At 43.3% G+C, this 21,376-nt stretch overlaps 1 protein-coding gene across 1 annotated transcript in view; it reads left to right on the top strand.

Annotated features, from left to right (window-relative positions):
- The first annotated feature begins 6,737 nt into the window (after positions 1 to 6,737).
- Positions 6,738 to 21,376, top strand: part of natd1 (protein NATD1) — a 39,887-nt gene continuing 25,248 nt past the window's right edge. Inside the window, exon 1 of the mRNA XM_059979774.1 lies at positions 6,738 to 6,966. Within this exon, the coding sequence (XP_059835757.1) occupies positions 6,867 to 6,966 (100 nt within the window). The 5' untranslated portion in view covers positions 6,738 to 6,866. The remainder of the gene's footprint in view (positions 6,967 to 21,376) is intronic.

A 21,376-nucleotide genomic window follows, 5' to 3' on the forward strand; every position in this document is an offset into this window, starting at 1 on the left:
CCTTAAGGAAACTTGGCAGTCAGTTTGAGCACAGCAACAGAGAGAACATTTAACACCTGATCCAAAAGACAGCAGCTGCAAAGTGGCAACCCTGCCAGCACTGAACTGGAGAACCAGCCTCGGTTTCTGTCCCATCAATGGACTTCAACCCACAGCTCTCAGCTCTGAAGCAGGGTGCACTCACTCAGCTGAGTCCTGGAGGACAGCAGCAAATACAGACACTGTAATCAAAAGGAATGACCATCTCAATCCCGCACTCCAGATCACACATTGGGTTCAGCAACTTCCAAAGACAAGGGGATTGCAACACTTCCAGATCCACCAATGGTCTCTGATAAGGCATTGTTAGCATCACAATCACTTTTGCAAGGGTTTCACCTTTGCTTCCATACACATTCTTCTGAGAATCTAAATTCCATGCCTCCATTGACTTCTACGTAGCATTTGAGATCCTAGCCCACAGGATGTACACATGGAATGGTTACAAAACAGGGTAATGCAGAAGGAATGGGGAATTCTGGTGTATGTTGATTTTGCACCACAGGAAGTTTGACAGCGAAACAGTCCTGGGAGATTTTGATGTACGTAAATGACTTGGGGATACAGAGCAGAGTTTTACATTACAGAAATTCCTCAATTTATGAATGTTTGATTTATGAGTTTTCATTCTAATGCCATTGACTCATTGGAATCTACAAAGCAATTCTGGCAGCAATGAATCACAAGGCATTCTATATGCATGGGAATTCATTGCACCAAAATGTCACCCAGACTTTCTGATTCATGAAGTTTCGTTTGATTAAATGTTATCCAGGAGCACATCCATTTCATAAATTAAGAAATGGCAGTAATTAAAAGCAAACAAATGCAAGTGCTCCATTTCTATACTCAAGGCATAGCCCTTTTATCTTTCCTAACCACCTGGCTTCACCTATCACTTTCTAGCTATCCTCCTTCCCCAGCCCCGCCTTTTTATTCTGCTATCTTCCCCCTTACTTTCCAGTCCTGAAGAAAGGTCTTGGCCTGAAATGTTGACTGTTTATTAATCTCTATAGACGCTGCCTGACCTGCTGAGTTCCTCCAGCATTTTGAACATGCTGCTCTGGATTCCCAGCATCCCTCGTGTTTATTATATACCGTGGATGCTGCCTGAATGGCAGTATTCCAGTCCTATCTACTTTTATCTATCTACTATCTAAGTCCTGATGAAGGGTCTCGGCCCAAAACGTTGACTGCTCGTTTCAACGGATGCTGCCTGACCTGCTGAGTTCATCCAGCTTATGTATGTGTTGATTTAACCACAGCATCTGCAGTGTACTTTGTGTTTACTATCTACTTTTGCTTCACATTTTCAGCAAGTACCATACTTTGATTTTTAAAATATAGTATTTAAATCTGGAGGCGACACATCCTTAGCCAGGAGATGGAGAGTAAAGAAAATTGCATTATGGAGAGTGAGAATTGTATCACAAGGTGGACAGATTAGAGGAATGGAAACACTTAGGAAAAAATGGAATTCAGTAGAGAAAATTTGGTGAAAGAATGGAGAGAGACAGTAATTTTGAAGGGACCAAGAAGAAGCTCCTTCAACATAAATCTTTGAAGATAGTAGTAGAGATTCAAAAGTTGTTATGTATTTAGGTTCTGTAGATAAAAGCAGAATATATCCCACAGCAGTCAACCTAAACCCACACAAAATATTCGGCCTCCAACCAGAGAACTGTTTCAACTTTGGAGACATGGAGGTATTGAAGAGATTTCAAAAATGGTTCAGAGAAGCAGATTGAGTTAAAGAATGCTTAGGCGGGGCTAGGGGAAATGCAGTGAAGCTTAGAACAGGATTTGATAGCACCTGTTTAAATTATGAATAATTTACTAAACATGCGAGGAAGCCATCCCCTTTAGTGGAGTCTCAAAGTTAAAGAAAGATGAGATGCAAGGAAAAGTCTTCTTTAAAGCAGCAGGCAGCTTGGATTTGCATACATGGACAGTAAGAGATTCAATTGCAGCCTTCTGAGGGGATTACAGTATTACATTGGAGTAGGAGATTGCAGGGATATGGGAAAAGGCAGGAGGGTGGAATGAACCAGAATGTTTTTCTGAAGGAGCCAGCATTAGCTTGATGGCCCAACTGGCCACATTCCAATACCTGTGGCAATGATCGTGGGTTCTAATCCCACGCAGGGACATAACCCATAATCAAAGCTGTGTTTCTGAGTTCACCCTCTTGGGAGGTGGCCCTGCTCGAGGGCTCCCAATAGGCACATCCAACCTGAAAGACTGAGCACATCATTCATAAAATTATCCCAGGGATATGAGTGAGATGCCTGGATGAAAATCTACGCAGTACAGATGTCTATAATGGAGAATTGCAAAGGAGAAAAGTTATTGTTGCGATAGTTTTGTGACCACATTTGACATTTTACAGATGACCTTAGTTGTGGTGTGTGCTGAACATATATTGCATGTTCCACCATTGGTTCCTTAATTGTTATAGCTGGGGGTGGTAATGGGAACAAGCCCCCACTGCCCCTTAAATGCTCCCAATGGCGTGCGTCTCAAATAGCCTCTGCCAACCAAGTCCAGCTCCTGGCCTCCATGTGTGGCTTAGCTGCTAAGCCCAGCGGAACAGTTTCTACTGACAGGAGAAGCGGCAAAGGCAGGTTACTGGTGCCTTGAGGTACCAGCTCTACCTAATGAAGAGACCATTGAGTATATGTTCATGGCCTTCTGTGCTGTAGCCCATCCACTTCAAGATTTGATATGTTGTGCATTCAGAGATACTCTTTTGCACACCACTGATGTAATGCATGGTTATTTGAGTTAGTATTGCCTTCCTGTCAGCTTTAACCAGTCTGGCCATTCCCTTCTGACCTCTCTCATTAACAAGGCATTTTCACCCACAGAACTGCCGCTTGATGGATGTATGTTTTATGCACCATTCTCTGTGAACTCGAGAGAAAGTTGTGCATGAACATCGAAGGATATTAACACTTTCTGAGATATTCAAGCCACTCCGTCTGGCACTAACCATCATTGCACGGTCAATGTCATTTTGATCACATTTCCTCCCCATTCTGATGTTTGGTCTGAATAACAACTGAACCTCTTGACCATGTCTGCATGCTTTTATGAACTGAGATGCTGCCACATGATTGGCTGATAAGATATTTGCATTAACGAGCAGGTGTACCGGCATACCTAATAAATTGGCCAGAGTTTATGTTCAATTATTTTCTCCTATCGAGTTATAAGTACAGGAGACTCATTTTATGACTGAGCTAAACTCAGTCAGATCACTCAGAGGAGAAACAAGAGAGGCAGTTAAGTCAGAAATGAAATTATGACATGAGGCATGACTACAATTCAAAGAAAGTGACAGAGTTAGTGTGCTAACAAGACCCAATAAACTCGACAGAGGGAAATGAGATGTTGCAGTGATAGTGGAAGTACAGGAGACAGAGATACAGGAGATGGCAATGGGATCAGAATCTACACACAAACTATTTAATTCCTGCAAGGAACATGGAAGCGGTGTGTGATCACGTGATCCAGTGGAGACTGTGCAAGGTAGGAATCAATCCAAGTCAGTCAAGATGTAAAACCTTCCTCAGATGAAGAAGCTGATATGTCGCCAACCACACACGTCTGTTTCAGGAGGGCAAAGAGACACTGAGGAGGCAAAGGAGGCAAAGAGACACAGAAAACTGAAGGGCAGATGTTGGAATTTGGAGGAACTCATTAGGTCAGGCAGCATCCATGGAAGGAAATGCACAGCTAACATCTCACGTTGAAAGCATCCATCTGGACTGAAAAAGAGAGGGGAGATAGCCCGTATAAAGTGGTGAGGGGGATGCGCGGCACAAGAGCTGAGAAGTGATAGGTGAAGTGCCATTGATTGGCAACTGGAGTCAGGTGAGGGAGGGAAGCGGAGATGATGACAACAAGGAGGCACTAAAGGACTGAAGGTGATGGAAACTGATAGCAAAGGAAGTTGGGGTAGTAAATAAAAGGGAGGCAAGTGGGCAGATGTGAACAGTAGTGGAAGAAATCCCAGGGAGATGAATGTGTAGGTAATAGACAAGTAATGGAGTTGGAGGAGGAGATGGGTTCAGATAGAGGGGTATATGTGAAAGGGCCTGGGTAGTTCAGAAGGTGAGAGAAAAGGACAGGGGCATGGAGGTCTCAGTTTGGGTTACCTGAGGATTCATTACTCATGCTGTCAGGTTGTAGGTTGTCCAGGCTGAATACCAAGTGCTGTTCCTCTAGCTTCCATTTGCCCTTGCCCCAGCAGCAGAACAGTCTGAAAACAGACAGGGAGTGGAGAGAGGAATTAAAATGGCCGTGAATCAAGTACTCCTGATGGTGGGCAGAGCACCACTGCCTGGCAAAGCGACCACCTAGTCTGCACTTGGACTTCCCCGCATGGAGGAGGCCACATTGAGGCTACCAAATGCAACAGGTAAAGTTGGAGGAGGTACTGGGAAGAGCTGTTCGGGCCCCTGGATGATAGTGAGAGAGGTGTAGGGAAGAGTTGTTACACCTCCTACAGTTATAAGCCAAACAGCCAAGGTCAGGGAGTTGTGAGCAAACCAGGCTGTCTGTGAGGGAGTAATCCCTACAGACAATGGAAAGGGGTGGGCAGGAAACAATGCAGCTAGTAATACAATCAGATAACTTGGGAACAGATTAAATCTGTAAATAATTTGGATATGTGATCACTCTTTAAAGGGGAAGAATGTCAAGTGTGTAAATATATGGCACACACATGACATGCACACATGTGCCATGTAGTGAGAAAGTTAAATAAATCAGTCGTGCAAGTTCTAACAGGTTTCCAGTTCTCTTCATATACTCAGCTCTGCTGGGATTTGAGCTAAGGAATGTCTGCATGTATGTTACAAGCTCTCCTTGTTTCTTGATTAGTTCTCTCTCCAGAAAAGTTGCTGCTAAGGGGTCATATAAACAACTCCAATGTGTTCCTTGTTATCTCTTGTGTACACCCTTATTGATTCTGTGTCCTATTCTTCAGAGCCAAGAGCATTCCTCACTACTGCCCTTTTTAAACTGAGCTGCTCCTGACTCAACTTCTAAAAAGATTTTGCCCATCCTTTCTAAATTTCCGAATACCCAAACTACTTCCTTTCCAAAAATAGTCACCATTCAGCTGAGGTTCTGTATCATCTAATCCGTCAACTGCTGCATCTTTGTGGCATTGGTCATAAAATGAATATTTCACACATCTAGAAACAATAACATACAATAGGATACTGTACTTTGTTATGGCCTTGTACCTTGTTGTCTGCCTGCTCTGCACTTTCTCTATAACTGTGACACTTTACTCTGCCTTCTGTTATTGATTTCCCTTGTACGACTTCACAGTGCTGTAATGAAATTATCTGTGTGAATAGTATGCAAAATAATGTTTCATTGTACCTTGATACCAATTTATCACTTCAGACTTTTTTCTCTGAAGTTACTTTGATCCTCTATTATCGTTACATTTTATTAAATTTCATTAAATTTTAACCCTTCTCATCTCATTCTACACATTGCTACCCATCTTGGCATCTTATTCTATTCTTTAACATTTTCATTAAATATTTTTGCCCCTCTATCAGCTGATGTGCCAGACAACTGAAAAATGTCAAAATAAAGTACAACTTAATCTTCATTAATAATTAGATCACCTGCATTATTCAGACATTCCATTAATCCTTTAATTCTCAATGACCTCATAATTAACTCTTTTCCCAACTTTAGACTCAATACATTGAATAACAAAACAGCGACTAGTTGATAGGTTTTTGATTGGTCAGGGCATGAAGGGATTCCCTGGGGAGGAGGGCGCAGGCAGGAGATGGGAGCTGAGAGGAAAGTGGGTCCGCCATGAAGAAACGGCGGAGCAGACCCAATGGTCCAAACGGCCTAATTCTGCTCCTGCATCTTATAAGTACCACCCACGTGAGATGAACAGAGTAGGGTCATTTCACAACAAACTTGACTTTGTGTTGTGAAGAGGAAATCAGGTTTGACAAACCCCTTGAAGTTCTTTGATGGTGTGAACCTACGGGGATGTGATCGCATGAGAGGGAAAATAAATTGGAAGGCCAGAGGGAACATGAAACTGATCAGACTGCTCTGCTGGGAGTCAGCGTCGATACAGAGTTGAATGATTTCCTTCAGTGCCACTGTAAAATGCGTTCTGGTTGCTAAGACACTGGTCGCCACAAACTGCTTCATCCCTTACCGTGCTAATTCAATCTAGTTTAATGCATCCAAGTCTGTTTACATGATAATTAAATCGTTTCTAAAGAGCGTTTATCCATTGAAAGTTAACATCTATTTTATTTCTTACAGCTTTTATTTCCCTTATAACTTGCTTTTCCTGAAAATCTCACTAACGCGCTATGCACTAAAGTGCTTTAAATCCAGAGACTGGAAATAATACAAACCAGCACTTCAACTCCCGTCTGCTCGACGTTCAGCCGGACTTGGAACTATGTTCTCCGGCGGTCGAGGACCACTTTAATGGGACGGTTGTTGATCGAGATCCCACACCACATCACCTGTGCTCTGTGAAAGAGACTCTCCATCAGGCTTGTTCTGCCTGACAGCCCACTGGGCGTGTGGTGTATTTGCTCAAGTGTCGGAAGTCTGCGAGCGTGAGTGGCCCCACGGGCTGAGCTCTTTAAAGGCGAGGCGTGAAATGTATCCGTAGCGCTTTGCAGCAGGGGGATTGGCTCCCGTTGCCTCACGTGGTATCACAGATGATTTCCTGTGGCAATGTTTATGTCAGTTTCTCGAGGCGATCGGAGAATATGAACCCCTAAAGAGTGAGCGGAGAGCGGCGGCTCCAAGCCGAGATGGCCGAACCCAGCTCGATCCCAATCCAGGACGAAAACAACTGTCCAATTAAAGTGGTCCACGACCGCAAGAGAAGGCAATTCCAGGTCCGGCTGAACGGTGAGCTGAGGGATCCTCCCCGGTTTTTACCTTTGTTTTCGCCCAAAGACAGATTATACTCCTTAAAAGGGAAAAATGTCTTCGTGATAACCACTCTTATCCCCTCCCGCACTAAATTCAGCGCCTCGAAGTCTTTATATGTACGTGTGCATATGTAAAGTTAAACATCTTATTTTAACAATCTATTTATAACACCACCGGTCGGATGGTTAACTCATTGTTGGCCCGGTGTGTGTCATTTCCTGATTCCCGCTCGCTTTAAGTTATTTTCCCCTCGGGAAGTTGGGCACTCCCGCCTCTCAAAAACAAAGCGGACAGCTTTTCGGCAATTGGGTGAAATGCTGTTGACCCTGCTGGATTTGCTTCAGCTTGTGTTCCTTGCATTGTCCGGCCGATTGTTTGTTTTGTTTATTTGGAGAGCGCCACCATTGAAACACCTGAGGAGTTTTCTAGGGTGGCCCGAGTAAACAAATAGTTAAAGGCTGGAATTTTATTAACGCCTTTCACCTCCTTCCCAGAACGAAACAGCGCCTTTAACGGACAAATGAAGTGCAGAGCAGTTTCAACGAAAGATTCTCCCTTCATGCTAAGTTAGGGGTACTGCCCGTTTCGGCTTCTTTAAATATACTACTGCATCGTGAGAGAAGCCTGGCTTAATGTCTATTTCCGCACAGATTAAAAGGTTCGATGCCTGCTCTCAATAGCAGTTCTCTGCCTCTTTCCCGTGTAATCACAACATATGCTGGTGATATTAAACCTGATTCTGAATTCCCATGGCCACTGCAACTTGCTGCTCTTTTGTTGAGGGTTCTGAGAGTCCAGGTGGAACAAAACACACCAACTTTCCCACTATCAACTGCACATTTACACTAATCCCACTCCACAACTCCACCCCCACCCCAGATTCTAGCAGTCACCCACACACTAGGGATAATTTACAGCACGTGGGGGGAAAGGAGAGAAACCCACAGGGTTACAGGGAGAATGTACCAACTCCATACAGACAGCAGCCAAGCTCAGGGTTGAACCTGTGCCAGTGTGCTGAGCATGCGTGAGAGGTGAGTTTGAACCTCTCAGTGAAGCACACTTCCCTTAAGGACTGCCAGCCTTAAACTTTCAGCCTGATTCAACCCTGAGGGTCAGGATGGGGCAACATTTCACTCAGACACCCTCCAGCAAATAACCAGAGCCATACCTGTTGTGAAATGTGTTATTTTTGTGGCAGTAGTACAGTGGATACATCGTAATAAAAAGTAAAATTACTATAATATATATATAAGAATAAGTAGTGCAAAAGAGAGAAAAAATACTGAGGAAGTGTTCATGGGTTCATTATCCATTCAGAAATCTGATGGTGGAGGGGTAGCAGTTGTTCCTGAAATGTTGAGTGTGTGTCTTCAGGCTCCTCCCTGATGAGAAGTGGCATGTCCTGGGTGATGGGGGTCTTTACTGGTGGATGCCACCTTGTTGAGTGTGTCCCAGATGCTGGGGAAGCTAATGCCCATGATGGAGATGGCTGAGTTTGCAACTTTCTGCAGCTTTTTCAGTCCTGTGCAGTGGCCCCTCAATACCAGACAGTGATGCAACCAGTTACAATGTTCTCCACAGTACATCCGTAGAAATTTTCAAGTGCCTTTGGTGACATAGCAAATCTCCTCAAACTCCTAATGAAATATAGCTGCTATCGTGCTTTCTTTGTAATTGCATCAACATATTCAGCCCAGGATAGATCCTCAGAGATGTTGACGCCCAAGAGCCTGAAGCTGTTCACTCTTACCACTGCTGATCCCTTGATGAGGGCTGGTGTATGTTCCCTTCCTGAAGTGCACAATCAACTCCTTGATCATACTGACTGACATGGAGTGCAAGGTTGTTGCTGCGACACCCCTCAACCAGCGGATCTATCTATCCAGTATGCCTCCTTGTCAGCATCTGAACCTTTGCCAACAACAGTGTCATCTACAAATTTATGGATGGCATGGACCTGTGCCTAGCTACACAGCCATAGTTAATAAGAGAGTCGACCAGTGGGCTAAGCACACATCCTTGGGGTGCACCAGTGTTGATTGTCAGTGAAGGGGTCGTGTTAACTGTGGTCTCCTGTTGAGGAAGTCTGGGATCCAGTTGCAGAGGGAGGTACAGAGGCCCAGGTTTTGGAGCATTTTTGATCAGAACTGTAGGAATGGTTGTGTTAAACTCTGAGCTGTAGTCAGTAACCAGCAGCCTGATGTACTGTAAATATTAGTATTGTCCAGGTGATCCAAGGCCAAGTGAAGAACCAGTTATACTGCATCCACCTATTGTGGTGATAAGCCAATTGCAGCAGATCCATGTCCCTGCTTAGGCAGGAGTTGATTCCAGCCATGATCAACTCTCAACACACTTCACCACAGTAGATGTGAGTGCACTGGGTGACAGTCATTGAGGCAAATCATCCTGATCTTCCTGGCATGATTGTCTCCCTTTTAAAGCTGGTTGGGAACCTCCAACAGCAGCAGTCCAAGACTGAAAATGTCCTTAAACTCACCCGCTAGTTGGTTGGCACAAATTTTCAGTGCCCTACCAGGTACACCATCAGGCCCTGATGCCTCGTGAGCTGTCATCCTTTTGAAAAACGCTCTGATGCTGGCTTCTGAGACAGAGATCACAGGGTCACTGGATGTTGCAGGGATTGGCATAGATGTGGTTTTATTTTCCCTTTCAAAGTGTGCATATGAGGCATTGAGCTCATCTTGGAGTGAAGCATCACAGCTGTTCATAATGTTTGGTTTTGCTGTGTTGGAATTACCAAACCATCAAGAAACCAAAGGAAAGGAAGTGATAGTAACATTGATGAATTTAAAGTGTGGTTTTAAGAAAGAACAGCATGGAGGACTCTGTGGAAGGAATTCCAGTGTTTGGCCTTTCGAAACTTAAAGGTACAAGAGGTAAAGATAAAAGCAATATTGCATATTTCAAAGGAATCAAATGTTTCTAAGGCTGGAGGAGGCTATAAGAGCACAATGCTGGATGCTGGGATTGGACTGAAGAGTTTTTCCATGATCAACACAAGCAGAATGCACACCTCCTGTATGGTACGTTCTCTCTGGTCCTCTGAAGAACTAGGACAAGTTAGGATATGTGAATGAGCTCAAGTTTATGGAAGAAGATAGTTCAGAGGATGTGCAGGAGAACTTAAGAATAACTGAAACAAAAACAGGAAATGTTTGAAAAGACAGCATTTGTGGAGAGAAAAACAAAGATGATGCTTCAGATTTGAAATACTCTCTTTCCACAGATGCTGACTGACCTCCTCAGAGGTTTCCAGCATTTTCTGCTGTAATTCAGATTTTCAGAAGCTCCAGTGATTTTTATTTCTTAAGTTGGTGAGCTTCAGAATTGATAAGATGGATGAGATAGCAGAATGCATGAAGCTGCATCAGAGATGAGTGATGGTGCAGAGGTGGAAGACAGACGCCTTTGCAATGAGAAAGGGCTGGGTTCGGAAGCTGTTCTCTAGCTGTGCTCTCAAGCGTGTCTCCTCACATTGTGGCTTCTTAACCTTTTGACCAGCCATCCATACCGGTCTCTTATGGTGTGGTGATGCAGTCACTTGCTGGCTCTTCCAGCACCAGAGATATCTGTGGACATCCATCAATTACTGTTAGCTAACTGTAAGGGAGCAGCCTTCCACACATTTGATGGCAGTCCCATTAGGGACCTAGTTACAAGAGAAAAGCTCAAGTGATTAGTTAATATGGATGATGAGGGTCTGCTGTCATTTTTGATTTCTATTGGTTTGCAGTATGGTGGTGGTTCAGCCGATAAGTTACCCAAACAGTAATCCAGATGCTTGAAGTGAGAATGCACAGACTTGAGTTCAAATCCAACCATGATAACTCTGGGATTTAAATTGAGTTAGTAGTCTGCAATGTGGAAGCACAAAAGCAACTGGGTAATGATCACAAGAAATATCATGGGATTGTTGTAAAGACCCAAGTGACTCATGTGTCCTTAGAGGAGGAAATCTGCTACCCCGACCTGGCCTTGTTCACTTGTGACCAGACCGATTCATGAGGTCTCTGAAGTGGCCAAGCAAGCTACTGAGTCAAATCATTACCTTCGTCAGTGTTCTCGGTCATCTCATTGCCACCTTCATCAGGGTGTATTGGTATTGGCTAGTTACTGTCAAATATACCAAGCTATAGTAAGACCTTTTGTTTGCTTGCCATCCAGACAAATCATCTTTTACTCATGTACATCAAGGCAGTAAAAAGAAAACAGTGCAGTGTATAGCATAGAGGAAGTGCAAGTGCAACAGAGGGAGAAAAATGCAAGGGCTATAGAGAGATCAATGAGGAGATCAAGAGTTCATCTTTATCATATAAAAGGTTCGTTCAAGGATCTTATATGCACAGGACATAGCATATAGAAGGCCTGTTCAAGAGCCTGGTAACAGTGGGATAGAAGCCAACCTTGAGCCTGGTGATAAGTGTTCTCAAGCTTTTGTATCCTCTGTCGGATGGCAGAGGAAGGAAGGGAGAATGACTAGGGGTGGGAGGGATCCTTGACCATGTTCACTACTTCCCTGAGGCAGCAGGAAGTGTAGAGGGAGTTAGTGGAGGGGAGGTTGCCTTGCGTGATGGACTGGGCTGTGCTTACAACTCGTTTCCTATGGACCCCAGCAGAGCAGTTAGCAGACTGTGATGTGTTGGGTTCACTTATTGTGTCGAGATGCTGGAAAAAAATCAATCTAAATGAAATTGTAGTTAATTAAACATATTAATGTAAGTATCTCCAGCATAAGGATCTCTGTGTGACTTACAGACAGAGTGATAACGAGGCTACTGCAAGATCTAGCAATGCGAAGCGTGATGGTCCTTGTCATTGTTGTGGGGAGAATAACATAAGACAGATGTTTAGTGATTGGCATTGTGAGACTAAAGGCCTGGTTCTGTGCCAAAGGACTCAAAGAATATAGAAGTCCTACCTGATTTATGAGTGCTTTTGGATGTCCTGGAGTCATGGAAGGTGTTTTCTATCTCTTACTCTTGGGCCAGCATCCTGCATTGCGGTGGCATCTTTTGCACACCAAAGTTGCAGTGAAAAGAAATATCACTTTCTCCTGGTGGTGGGGGTACAGCAGGTACACTGATTGCCTGCATTTGAGAGAGAATAACAAAAGAATGATTGTTGGTGAACTGGTTTATTGTCAGTAGAAAATCTTTGTTTTGCATGCCATCCATACAGATCATTTCATCACGTAAGTGCTTTGAGGTAGTACAAGGGAAAACAAAAAAAATGTAGAATCAAGTGTCATAGATATATAGAGAAAGGGCAGTGTGGGCAGACAATAAGGTGTAAAGTCATAATGAAGTAGATTGTGAGGTTAAGAGTCTATCTATCTATCTATCTATCTATTTATCTGTCAGGGAACTGTTCAATATTAACAGTGGGGCAGAAGCTGTCCTTGAGCCTGCTGGTATGTGCTTTCAGACTTCTGTATTTCCCAACGAGAGAGGGGAGAAGAGAGAACGTTCAGGGTGGGTGACTCCCTTGATCATGTTCTGTGTTAACTGAGGCAGCAAGAAGTGTAGAGAGCATCCAATTGAATTATCGAAAAATCCCTGACTGAACTATTGTAGGTTGATGTATTCAGTATTTGAATAATATTGTAAATATATCATTTGATTAAGCATTCTTTGCTTGTTTACATAATTCATTATGGTTGCTTAATGAACCATACGTCATTACGCCACTATGTCATATGCAATCATCTCACTAAAAAAAGGGAAGAATATTCTGCCTCTTGTCTTTTCTTTCAATTAGTTTTTGGAGTTGCAAAACATAACAGTAGTGACAAGGGAGTATTAAAATAAACTCAAGACGAACAACTACATGTTCAAGTGTAGCATGTTTTTTTTTCAGAAGGGAGAGAGATGATCAAGTTTCAAAAAAAAACACAGAACATTTTTTCTTTGGAAGGGGAGGGATGTTCAAGTTAAACAAAAGGCAGAAAATGGATGAAAATATCAAGCAGCAAGTACAGCCATGGGTTTATGAACAGTGATTGCTGCATGATAATAATATATTTTTTAAAAAGCAGAAATGCCTGGCTACATCAGAAGGAGAGACTTGTTTGATTGCACAGCAGATAACTGGATGATGTATACTGAACAAATTGAGCTGTATTTGAAGAAAATGAAATAGCCAATGAAAAACTATTGCCAGTGTTGCTGGGCGCAATGGATGGAAAAGCATACAGTTTGCTTAGAAGTTGAACTGCTTCAACCAAACCAACCAAAATTTGCTGATATCATACAAGTAATGCAGGAACATTTTCACCTGAAACCATTTTTTGTTTGCAGAACACTTTAGGTTTCATAAGCTGAACCAGAAGGAAGGGGAATCTATTTCAGCTTATGCAGCTGAATTGAAGAAATTGTCTGAGCATTGTCAGTTCAGTGATGGGCTTAATGATGCTTGGAAAAAGTGTTTACTTTATGGAATCTTACAAGAAAGCATTCAGAAACTACTCTTAACTGAAGCACAACTCACATTTTGAAGAGCAGTTGAAATTGCTGTATCAGTGGAAACAGCAGTGAGAAATATAATTGAGTTGCAGTCAGGAATGAAGATGAACATAAACAAAATTGCAATGTCTAAAGTTTAGACTCTAAGCAGAAACCTGCCTAGCTGAACAAGTTGTGACTGGGGCTCACAAACACCAGACCAAGGCAGGTTTAAAGACGAAACTTATAGAAAATGCAACCTAGGACACATACAAAGAGCATGTCAGGCAAACAAAAATAAATGGACTACACAAAAAGTCAAGTTGCAGTTTCAAAATGAGTGCTGATCTGCATACTATTAATGAAAACTCTGATAATGATGAGAGTAATATACTGATTTGGATACTGTTGAGGGGGGGGGGGGGATGACTTACCTGGGACAAGCTGTGGCAGCCGGATCTCTGGCACTGAGTCTGGTTCTGCAGTGCAAAAGGGAGGGTGGAAGAACAGGAGAGCGGTAGTGATAGGGGACTCCATAGTTAGAGGTACAGTCAGGAGATTCTGTGGTCGTGTCAGAGACTCCCGGATGGTTTGTTGCCTCCTGGGTGCCAGGGTCAGAGATGTGTCTGATCATGTGCACAGCACTCTGAAGTGGGAGGGTGATCAGTTAGATGTCATGGTACTCATCGGTACCAATGACATAGGAAGAAAGAGTGAGGAGGTCCTGAAGAGTGAGTATAGAGAGCTTGGTAGGAGGTTAAAAAGCAGGACCTTGAGGGTGGTAATCTCAGGATTGCTGCCTGTGCCACGTGCCAGTGAGGGTAAGAATAGGATGCTCTGGCGGATGAACACGTGGCTGAGGAACTGGTGTAGGGGGCAGGGTTTCAGATTTCAGGATCATTGGGACCTCTTCTGGGGCAGGTGGGACCTGTACAAGAGAGACGGGTTACACCTGAACTACAGGGGGACCAATATCCTTGCAAGGATGTTTATTAGTGCTATTGGGGAGGGTTTAAACTAGATTTGCAGGGGGATGGGAATCAGAGTGCCAGAACAGATAGTGGAGCAGGGGTGAAAATAAATGATGTTAAAAGTTAATGCAAAGTCACAAATAGAAGGGTTCTGTGTGGTGGTAATAATCTTCTGAGGTGTGTCTATTTCAATGTGAGGCGTATTGTGGGGAAGGCTGACGAGCTGAGGGCTTGGTTTGACACGTGGAATTATGACTCTGTAGTCATTAGTGAAACTTGGCTACAGGAGGGGCAGGACTGGCAGCTCAATGTTCCAGGGTTCCGATGTTTCAGACATGATAGAGGCAGAGGGATGAAGGGTGGGGGGGGGGGGGGTGTGGCATTGTAAGTCAGGGAAAATATTACAGCAGTGCTCAAGCAGAACAGATTAGAGGGCTTGTCTACCGAGGCCATATGGGTGGAGCTGAGAAACAGGAAAGATATGACCACATTAATAGGGTTGTATTATAGACCTCCCAATAGTCAGTGAGAATTGGAGGAACAAATCTGCAGAGAGATAGCAGACAACTGCCAGAAACATAAAGTTGTGATAGCAGGGGATTTTAATTTTCCACATATTGATTGAGACTCCCATGCTGTTGAAGGTCTAGATGGGTTAGAGTTTGTAAAATGTGTTCAGGAAAGTTTTCTAAATCAATATATATAGGTACCAACTAGAGAGAATGCAAAATTAGATCTCCAATTGGGAAAGGAGTTAGGACAGGTGACGGAAGTGTGTGTAGGGTAACACTTTGGTTCCAGTGATCATAACACCATTAGTTTCAACTTGATCATGGATAAAGATAGATCTGGTCCTCGGGTTGAGGTTCTAAACTGGAAAAAGGCCAAATTTGAAGAAATGAGAAAGGATCTAAAAAGCGTGGATTGGGACAGGTTGTTCTCTGGCAAGGATGTGATTGGTAGGTGGGAGGCCTTCAAAGGAGAAATTTTGAGAGTGCAGAGTTTGTATGTCCCTGTCAGGATTAAAGGCAAAATGAATAAGCATAAGGAACCTTGGTTCTCTAGGGATATTGGAACTCTGATAAAGAAGAAGACAAAGACGTATGACATACATAGGAAACAGGGAGCAAATAAGGTACTTGAGGAGTATAAAAAGTGCAAAAAATACTTAAGAAAGAAATCAGGAGGGCTAAAAGAAGACATGAGGTTGCTTTGGCAGTCAAGGTGAAGGATAATCCAAAGAGCTTCTACACGTATATTAAGAGCAGAAGGATAGTAAGGGATAAAATTGATCCTCTTGTAGATCAGAGTGGTCATCTATGTATGGAACCAAAAGAAATAGAGGAGATCTTAAATGTTTTTTTTGCGTCTGTATTTACTAAAGAAATGGAAATAAGGCAAACAGGTAGTGATGTCATGGAACCTTTACAGATTGAAGAGGAGGAGGTGCTCACTGTCTTGAGGCAAATCAGAGTAGATAAATCCCCAGGACCTGACAGGGTATTCCCTTGGACCTTGAAGGAGACTAGTGTTGAAATTGCAGGGGCCCTGGCATATATATTTAAAATGTCGGTATCTACTGGTGAAGTGCCAGAGAATAGGAGGATAGCTCATGTTGTTCTATTGTTTAGAAAAGGCTCTAAAAGTAATCCGGGAAATTACAGGCCAGTAAGTTTGACGTTGGTAGTAGGTAAGAGATAGGATCTACAAGTATTTGGATAGACAGGGACTTATTAGGGAGAGTCAACACGGTTTTGTGCGTGATAGGTCATGTTTAACAAATCTATTAGAGTTTTTCAAGGAGGTTACCAGGAAAGTGGATGAAGGGAAGGCAGTGGATGTTGTCTACATGGACTTCAGTAAGGCCTTTGACAAGGTCCCGCATGGGAGGTTAGTTAGGAAGATTCAGTTGCTAGATATACATGGTGAGGTAGTAAATTGGATTAGACAATGGGAGAAACCAGAGAGTGGTAGTGGAGGATTACTTCGCTGAGTGGAGGCCTGTGACTAGTGGTGTGCCACAGGGATCAGTGCTGGGTCCATTGTTATTTGTCATCTATATTAATGAGCTGAATGATAATGTGGTAAATAGGATCAGCAAATTTGCTGGTGATACAAAGATTGGAGGTGTAGTGGACAGTGAGGAAGGTTTTCAAAGCTTGCAGAAGGATTTGGACCAGCTGGAAAAATGGGCTGAAAAATGGCAGATGGGGTTTAATACAGACAAGTGTGAGGTATTGCACTTTGGAAGGATAAACCAAGGTAGAACATACAAGGTAAATGGTAGGGCACTGAGGAGTGCAGTAGAACAGAGGGATCTGGGAATACAGATACAAAATTCCCTGAAAGTGGCATCACAGCTAGATAGGGTCATAAAGAGAGCTTTTGGTACATTGGCCTTTATAAATCAAAGTATTGAGTATAAGAGTTGGAATGTTATGTTGAGGTTGTATAAGGCATTGGTGAGGCCGAATTTGGAGTATTTTGTGCAGTTTTGGTCACCTAATTACAGGAAGGATATTAATAAGGTTGAAAGAGTGCAGAGAAGGTTTACAAGGATGTTGACGGGACTTGAGAAACTGAGTTACAGAGAAAGGTTGAATAGGTTAGGACTTTATTCCCTGGAGCATAGAAGAATGAGGGGAGATTTGATAGAGGTATATATATAGATAGAGTGAATGCAAGCAGGCTTTTCCCACTGACGCTAAGGGAGGAAAAAACAGGACATGGGTTAAGGGTGAAGGGGTAAAAGTTTAAAGGGAACATGGGGGGTGGGGTGCTTCTTCACACAGAGAGTGGTGGGAGTGTGGAATGAGCTGCCAGATGAAGTGGTAAATGCGGGCTCACTTTTAACATTTAAGAAAAACTTGGACAGGTACATGGATGAGAGGTGTACGGAGGACTATGATCCAGGTGCAGGTCAGTGGGACGAGACAGAAAAATGGTTCGGCACAGCCAAGAAGGGCCAAAAGGCCTGTTTCTGAGCTGTAATGTTCGATGGTTCTAATACAGGACTAAGTAGCCTTGAAATTTACAGTGTGAAAACTAACAGGAGACTAGCAATATGGCTTACACTAGAAGTGAATGGCAAATTAATTAAAATGGAATTGGATACTGGCTGAGCTGTTTCAGTCATTCCACAAAGTGAGTTTGAATGGCATTTCAAAGATACTGAAATGAAGGCTGCAGATATCCAACTGAGGACTTGTACTGAAGAAAAGATTACCCCTGTAGGAATGACGTTTGTATCAGTGAAATACTACAATTAACAAGCCACACTGGGCTTGTATGTGGAAAAGAACAGGAGGGCCAGCATTGTGGAGCCATGTTGGCTGAGAAAACTACAACTTGATTGGAACTCCATCTACTATTTGCATGCCATGTTCCCTGCAACAGAGTCACCTAAAAGTGAATTAAGAAAGGTACCGGATGATGCTATGACTGTGTTCAAGGATGGCACTGGAAAACTCAAACATATCATATAACCATATAACAATTACAGCACAGAAACAGGCCATCTTGGCCCTTCTAGTCCATGCCGAACGCTTACTCTCACCTAGTCCCACTGACCCGCACTCAGCCCATAACCCTCCATTCCTTTCCCGTCCATATACCTATCCAATTTTACGTTAAATGACAATACCGAACCTGCCTCTACCACTTCTACTTGAAGCTCGTTCCACACAGCTACCACTCTCTGAGTAAAGAAATTCCCCCTCGTGTTACCCTTAAACTTTTGCCCCCTAACTCTCAACTCATGTCCTCTTATTTGAATCTCCCCTACTCTCAATGGAAAAAGCCTATCCACGTCAACTCTATCTATCCCCCTCATTATTTTAAATACCTCTATCAAGTCCCCCCTCAACCTTCTACGCTCCAAAGAATAAAGACCTAACTTGTTCAATCTTTCACTGTAACTTAGGTGCTGAAACCCAGGTAACATTCTAGTAAATCTTCTCTGTACTCTCTCTATTTTGTTGACATCTTTCCTATAATTCGGAGACCAGAACTGTACACAATACTCCAAATTCGGCCTTACCAATGCCTTGTACAATTTTAACATTACATCCCAACTCCTATACTCAATGTTCTGATTTATACCAACATACCAAAAGCTTTTTTCACCACCCTATCCACATGAGATTCCACCTTCAGGGAACTATGCACCATTATTCCTAGGTCACTCTGTTCTACTGCATTCTTCAATGCCCTACCATTTACCATGTATGTCCTATTTGGATTATTCCTACCAAAATGTAGCACCTCACACTTATCAGCTTTAAACTCCATCTGCTAACATTCAGCCCACTCCTCTAACTAGCCTAAATCTCTCTGCAAACTTTGAAAACCCACTTCATTATCCACAACGCCACCTACCTTAGTATCCTCTGCATACTTACTAATCCAATTTACCACCCCATCATTCAGATCATTAATGTATATGACAAACAACATTGGACCCACTACAGATCCCTGAGGCACACCACTAGTCACCGGCCTCCAACCTGACAAACAGTTATCCACCACTACTCTCTGGCATCTCCCATCCAGCCACTGTTGAATCCATTTTACTACTGCAATATTAATACCTAATGATTGAACCTTCACTACTTCAATATTAATAGCTAATGATTGAACCTTCAGGGATATCATGGATAAAATAATATGAAATGGAAATGCCAGACCCATGGTTTACAAAGCTCACCTGGTTCCTTATACAATTTAGCCTGTGAGTAGCCTGTGAGCTAGATTGCATGGAAGCTGAAGAAATTCCTTCCAAGGTTGAGTGGACCCCGGGGGCAATGCCAGTGGTCCCAGTAGCCAAGAAGGATCAGTCTGTGAGGATCTGAAGTGTTTTTAAGGCCACAATCAACCCAGTACTGAAAGTAGATCAATATCCTCTGACCAGAATGGAGGAAATCTTTGCAAACCTTTCTGGAGGGAAAGTAGACGTACCTGAGACCAAACTGCAGATGGAGATGGGAGAGGAGTGCAGAAAAGTTTCTCACCGTAAGCACTCACAAAGGGCATTAACGCTATAATAGGTTTATTATAGGAGTAGAATCTGCACCTGCACTCCCGCAGAAAGTTATTGAGCAGGTGCAGCAAGCATGCCCGGACACTCATTGTGGCCAGTAAGGATGACAAGGAGCATGTCCAAAATCTCAAGACAGTGTTAAAAAGGTTAGAAGATTATGGGCTCAGCAGACAACGCAATGAATGTTAATTCCTTAAACCAAGCATCACTTACCGTTGTCTCACCATTGACGCACAAGCATTATGTTTGCGCTGAGAAAATTCAAGCAGTGGTGGATACCCCAAGACCAGAGGACATGTCACAATTATGGTCCTTTTTAGGATTTGTCAAATACTATAACAGGTTCCTGTCAAACCTGACTACTGTGCTCCATTGGTTGAAATCATTACTTCAAGTCAGGAAGAAATGGCAATGGACAAAGCAGTATGAGGTGGCTTTCCAAAAGACAAAGGAAATGGTGAAGTTAGACACCGTACTCAGACATTATGATCCACATTATCCAGTGAATCTTGCCTGTGCTGCCTCACCTTATAGCGTAGGTGCAGTCATGTCACATGTTATGAGTGAAGGAAGTGAACACCCATAGCCTTTGCATCACATTCCCTTACCGCCGCAAAAATTACACAGGTTAACAGAGAGGCCTGGAATCTGGTTTGGGGTGTAAAATGTTTCAACATGGGAGACAGTTTATCCTCATTACTGATCATCAACCACTAGCGTCCATTCTCAGTCCACAGAGGGGTGTTCCACTGACGACAGCAGCACAAATGCAGAGATGGGCTCTGTTTCTTGGAGGACACAGTTACAAGATCAAATTCATAGGAATGTTGAGGATTGTCCTGTCAAACACTGGAAAAGGAATTACCTGAAAGATTTACAGTAGAGGACACTCCTCTTTATGTATTCTCATAGTGAAATCAAAAGTCTCCCTGTTATGACAGAATGGTCCAAAGTGAAAAAATTAAATCCCCGACCCTGTCTCAGGTTTTCATGGCCGCTCAAAATAGCTGAAATGGAATTCCAGCTCCCCCATTTTTACCAGTGCCGGTATCAACTTGAGCTTTATGGGGGCTGCCTCACGAGGGGATTGAGATGTGTTGGAGGAGCTATATGCTGGTCACCTAGGCATGCTTAAAATGAATGTGTTGGCTTGAAACTTTCTTTGGAGACCAGAAACTTATCAGCAGATCAAGCAGCTTGCCATGTACTGTTCGGGATGCCAACAGGCCCAGAAGATGCTAAAAGCAGCACCTCACCATTCCTGGGAATGGCCTGCGTAGCCCTGGCAGAGGATTAATGTGGATTTTGCCAGACCATTCATGAGCACAGAATTCTTGCTTGTAGTGGATGGAGCTACAAAGTGGCCAGAAGTGTTCCCAATCACCTCCACTATAACCTTGCACACTGTGGATGTGTTGTGTTGAGCAGCCTTTTCTCAAGAGCTGGTGTTCCAGAACACTTAGCCGGTGACAATGGATCACAGTTTGCTGCAGATCAGTTTTAATCTTCCTGAAAATGAGTGGAATAAGACATATTACATCTGCACCGTACCGCCCAGCTACAATTGGCTTGGTGGAAAGGTTTGGCCAGAGTGTAAAGAATGCACTGTGAGCAACGTCAGCAGATCACACCACATTGACACTGAATCCGAAGCTCACCAATTTCCTCCTTGTATATCGTAATGCAGCACACTCCACAACCAACAATTCACCAGCTATCCTGTTTCCGGTTCATCCTTTGCGCTCTCACTTGGAACTCCTCAAATCCAATCTCAGAAGGAGTTTGCAGGACAAACAGCTGAGACAAACTGAGGGATCCTCACTGAGGTTGTTGTCTCACTCCTGGACGTCAGTTCTATTGAGAGACTACAGAGGTGATCAACAGTGGGCTCTTGGAAAGATTAAGGCAGA

The sequence above is a fragment of the Hypanus sabinus genome, chromosome 9 (assembly GCF_030144855.1).
Source record: "Hypanus sabinus isolate sHypSab1 chromosome 9, sHypSab1.hap1, whole genome shotgun sequence".
NCBI classification, from domain to species: Eukaryota; Metazoa; Chordata; class Chondrichthyes; order Myliobatiformes; family Dasyatidae; genus Hypanus; species Hypanus sabinus.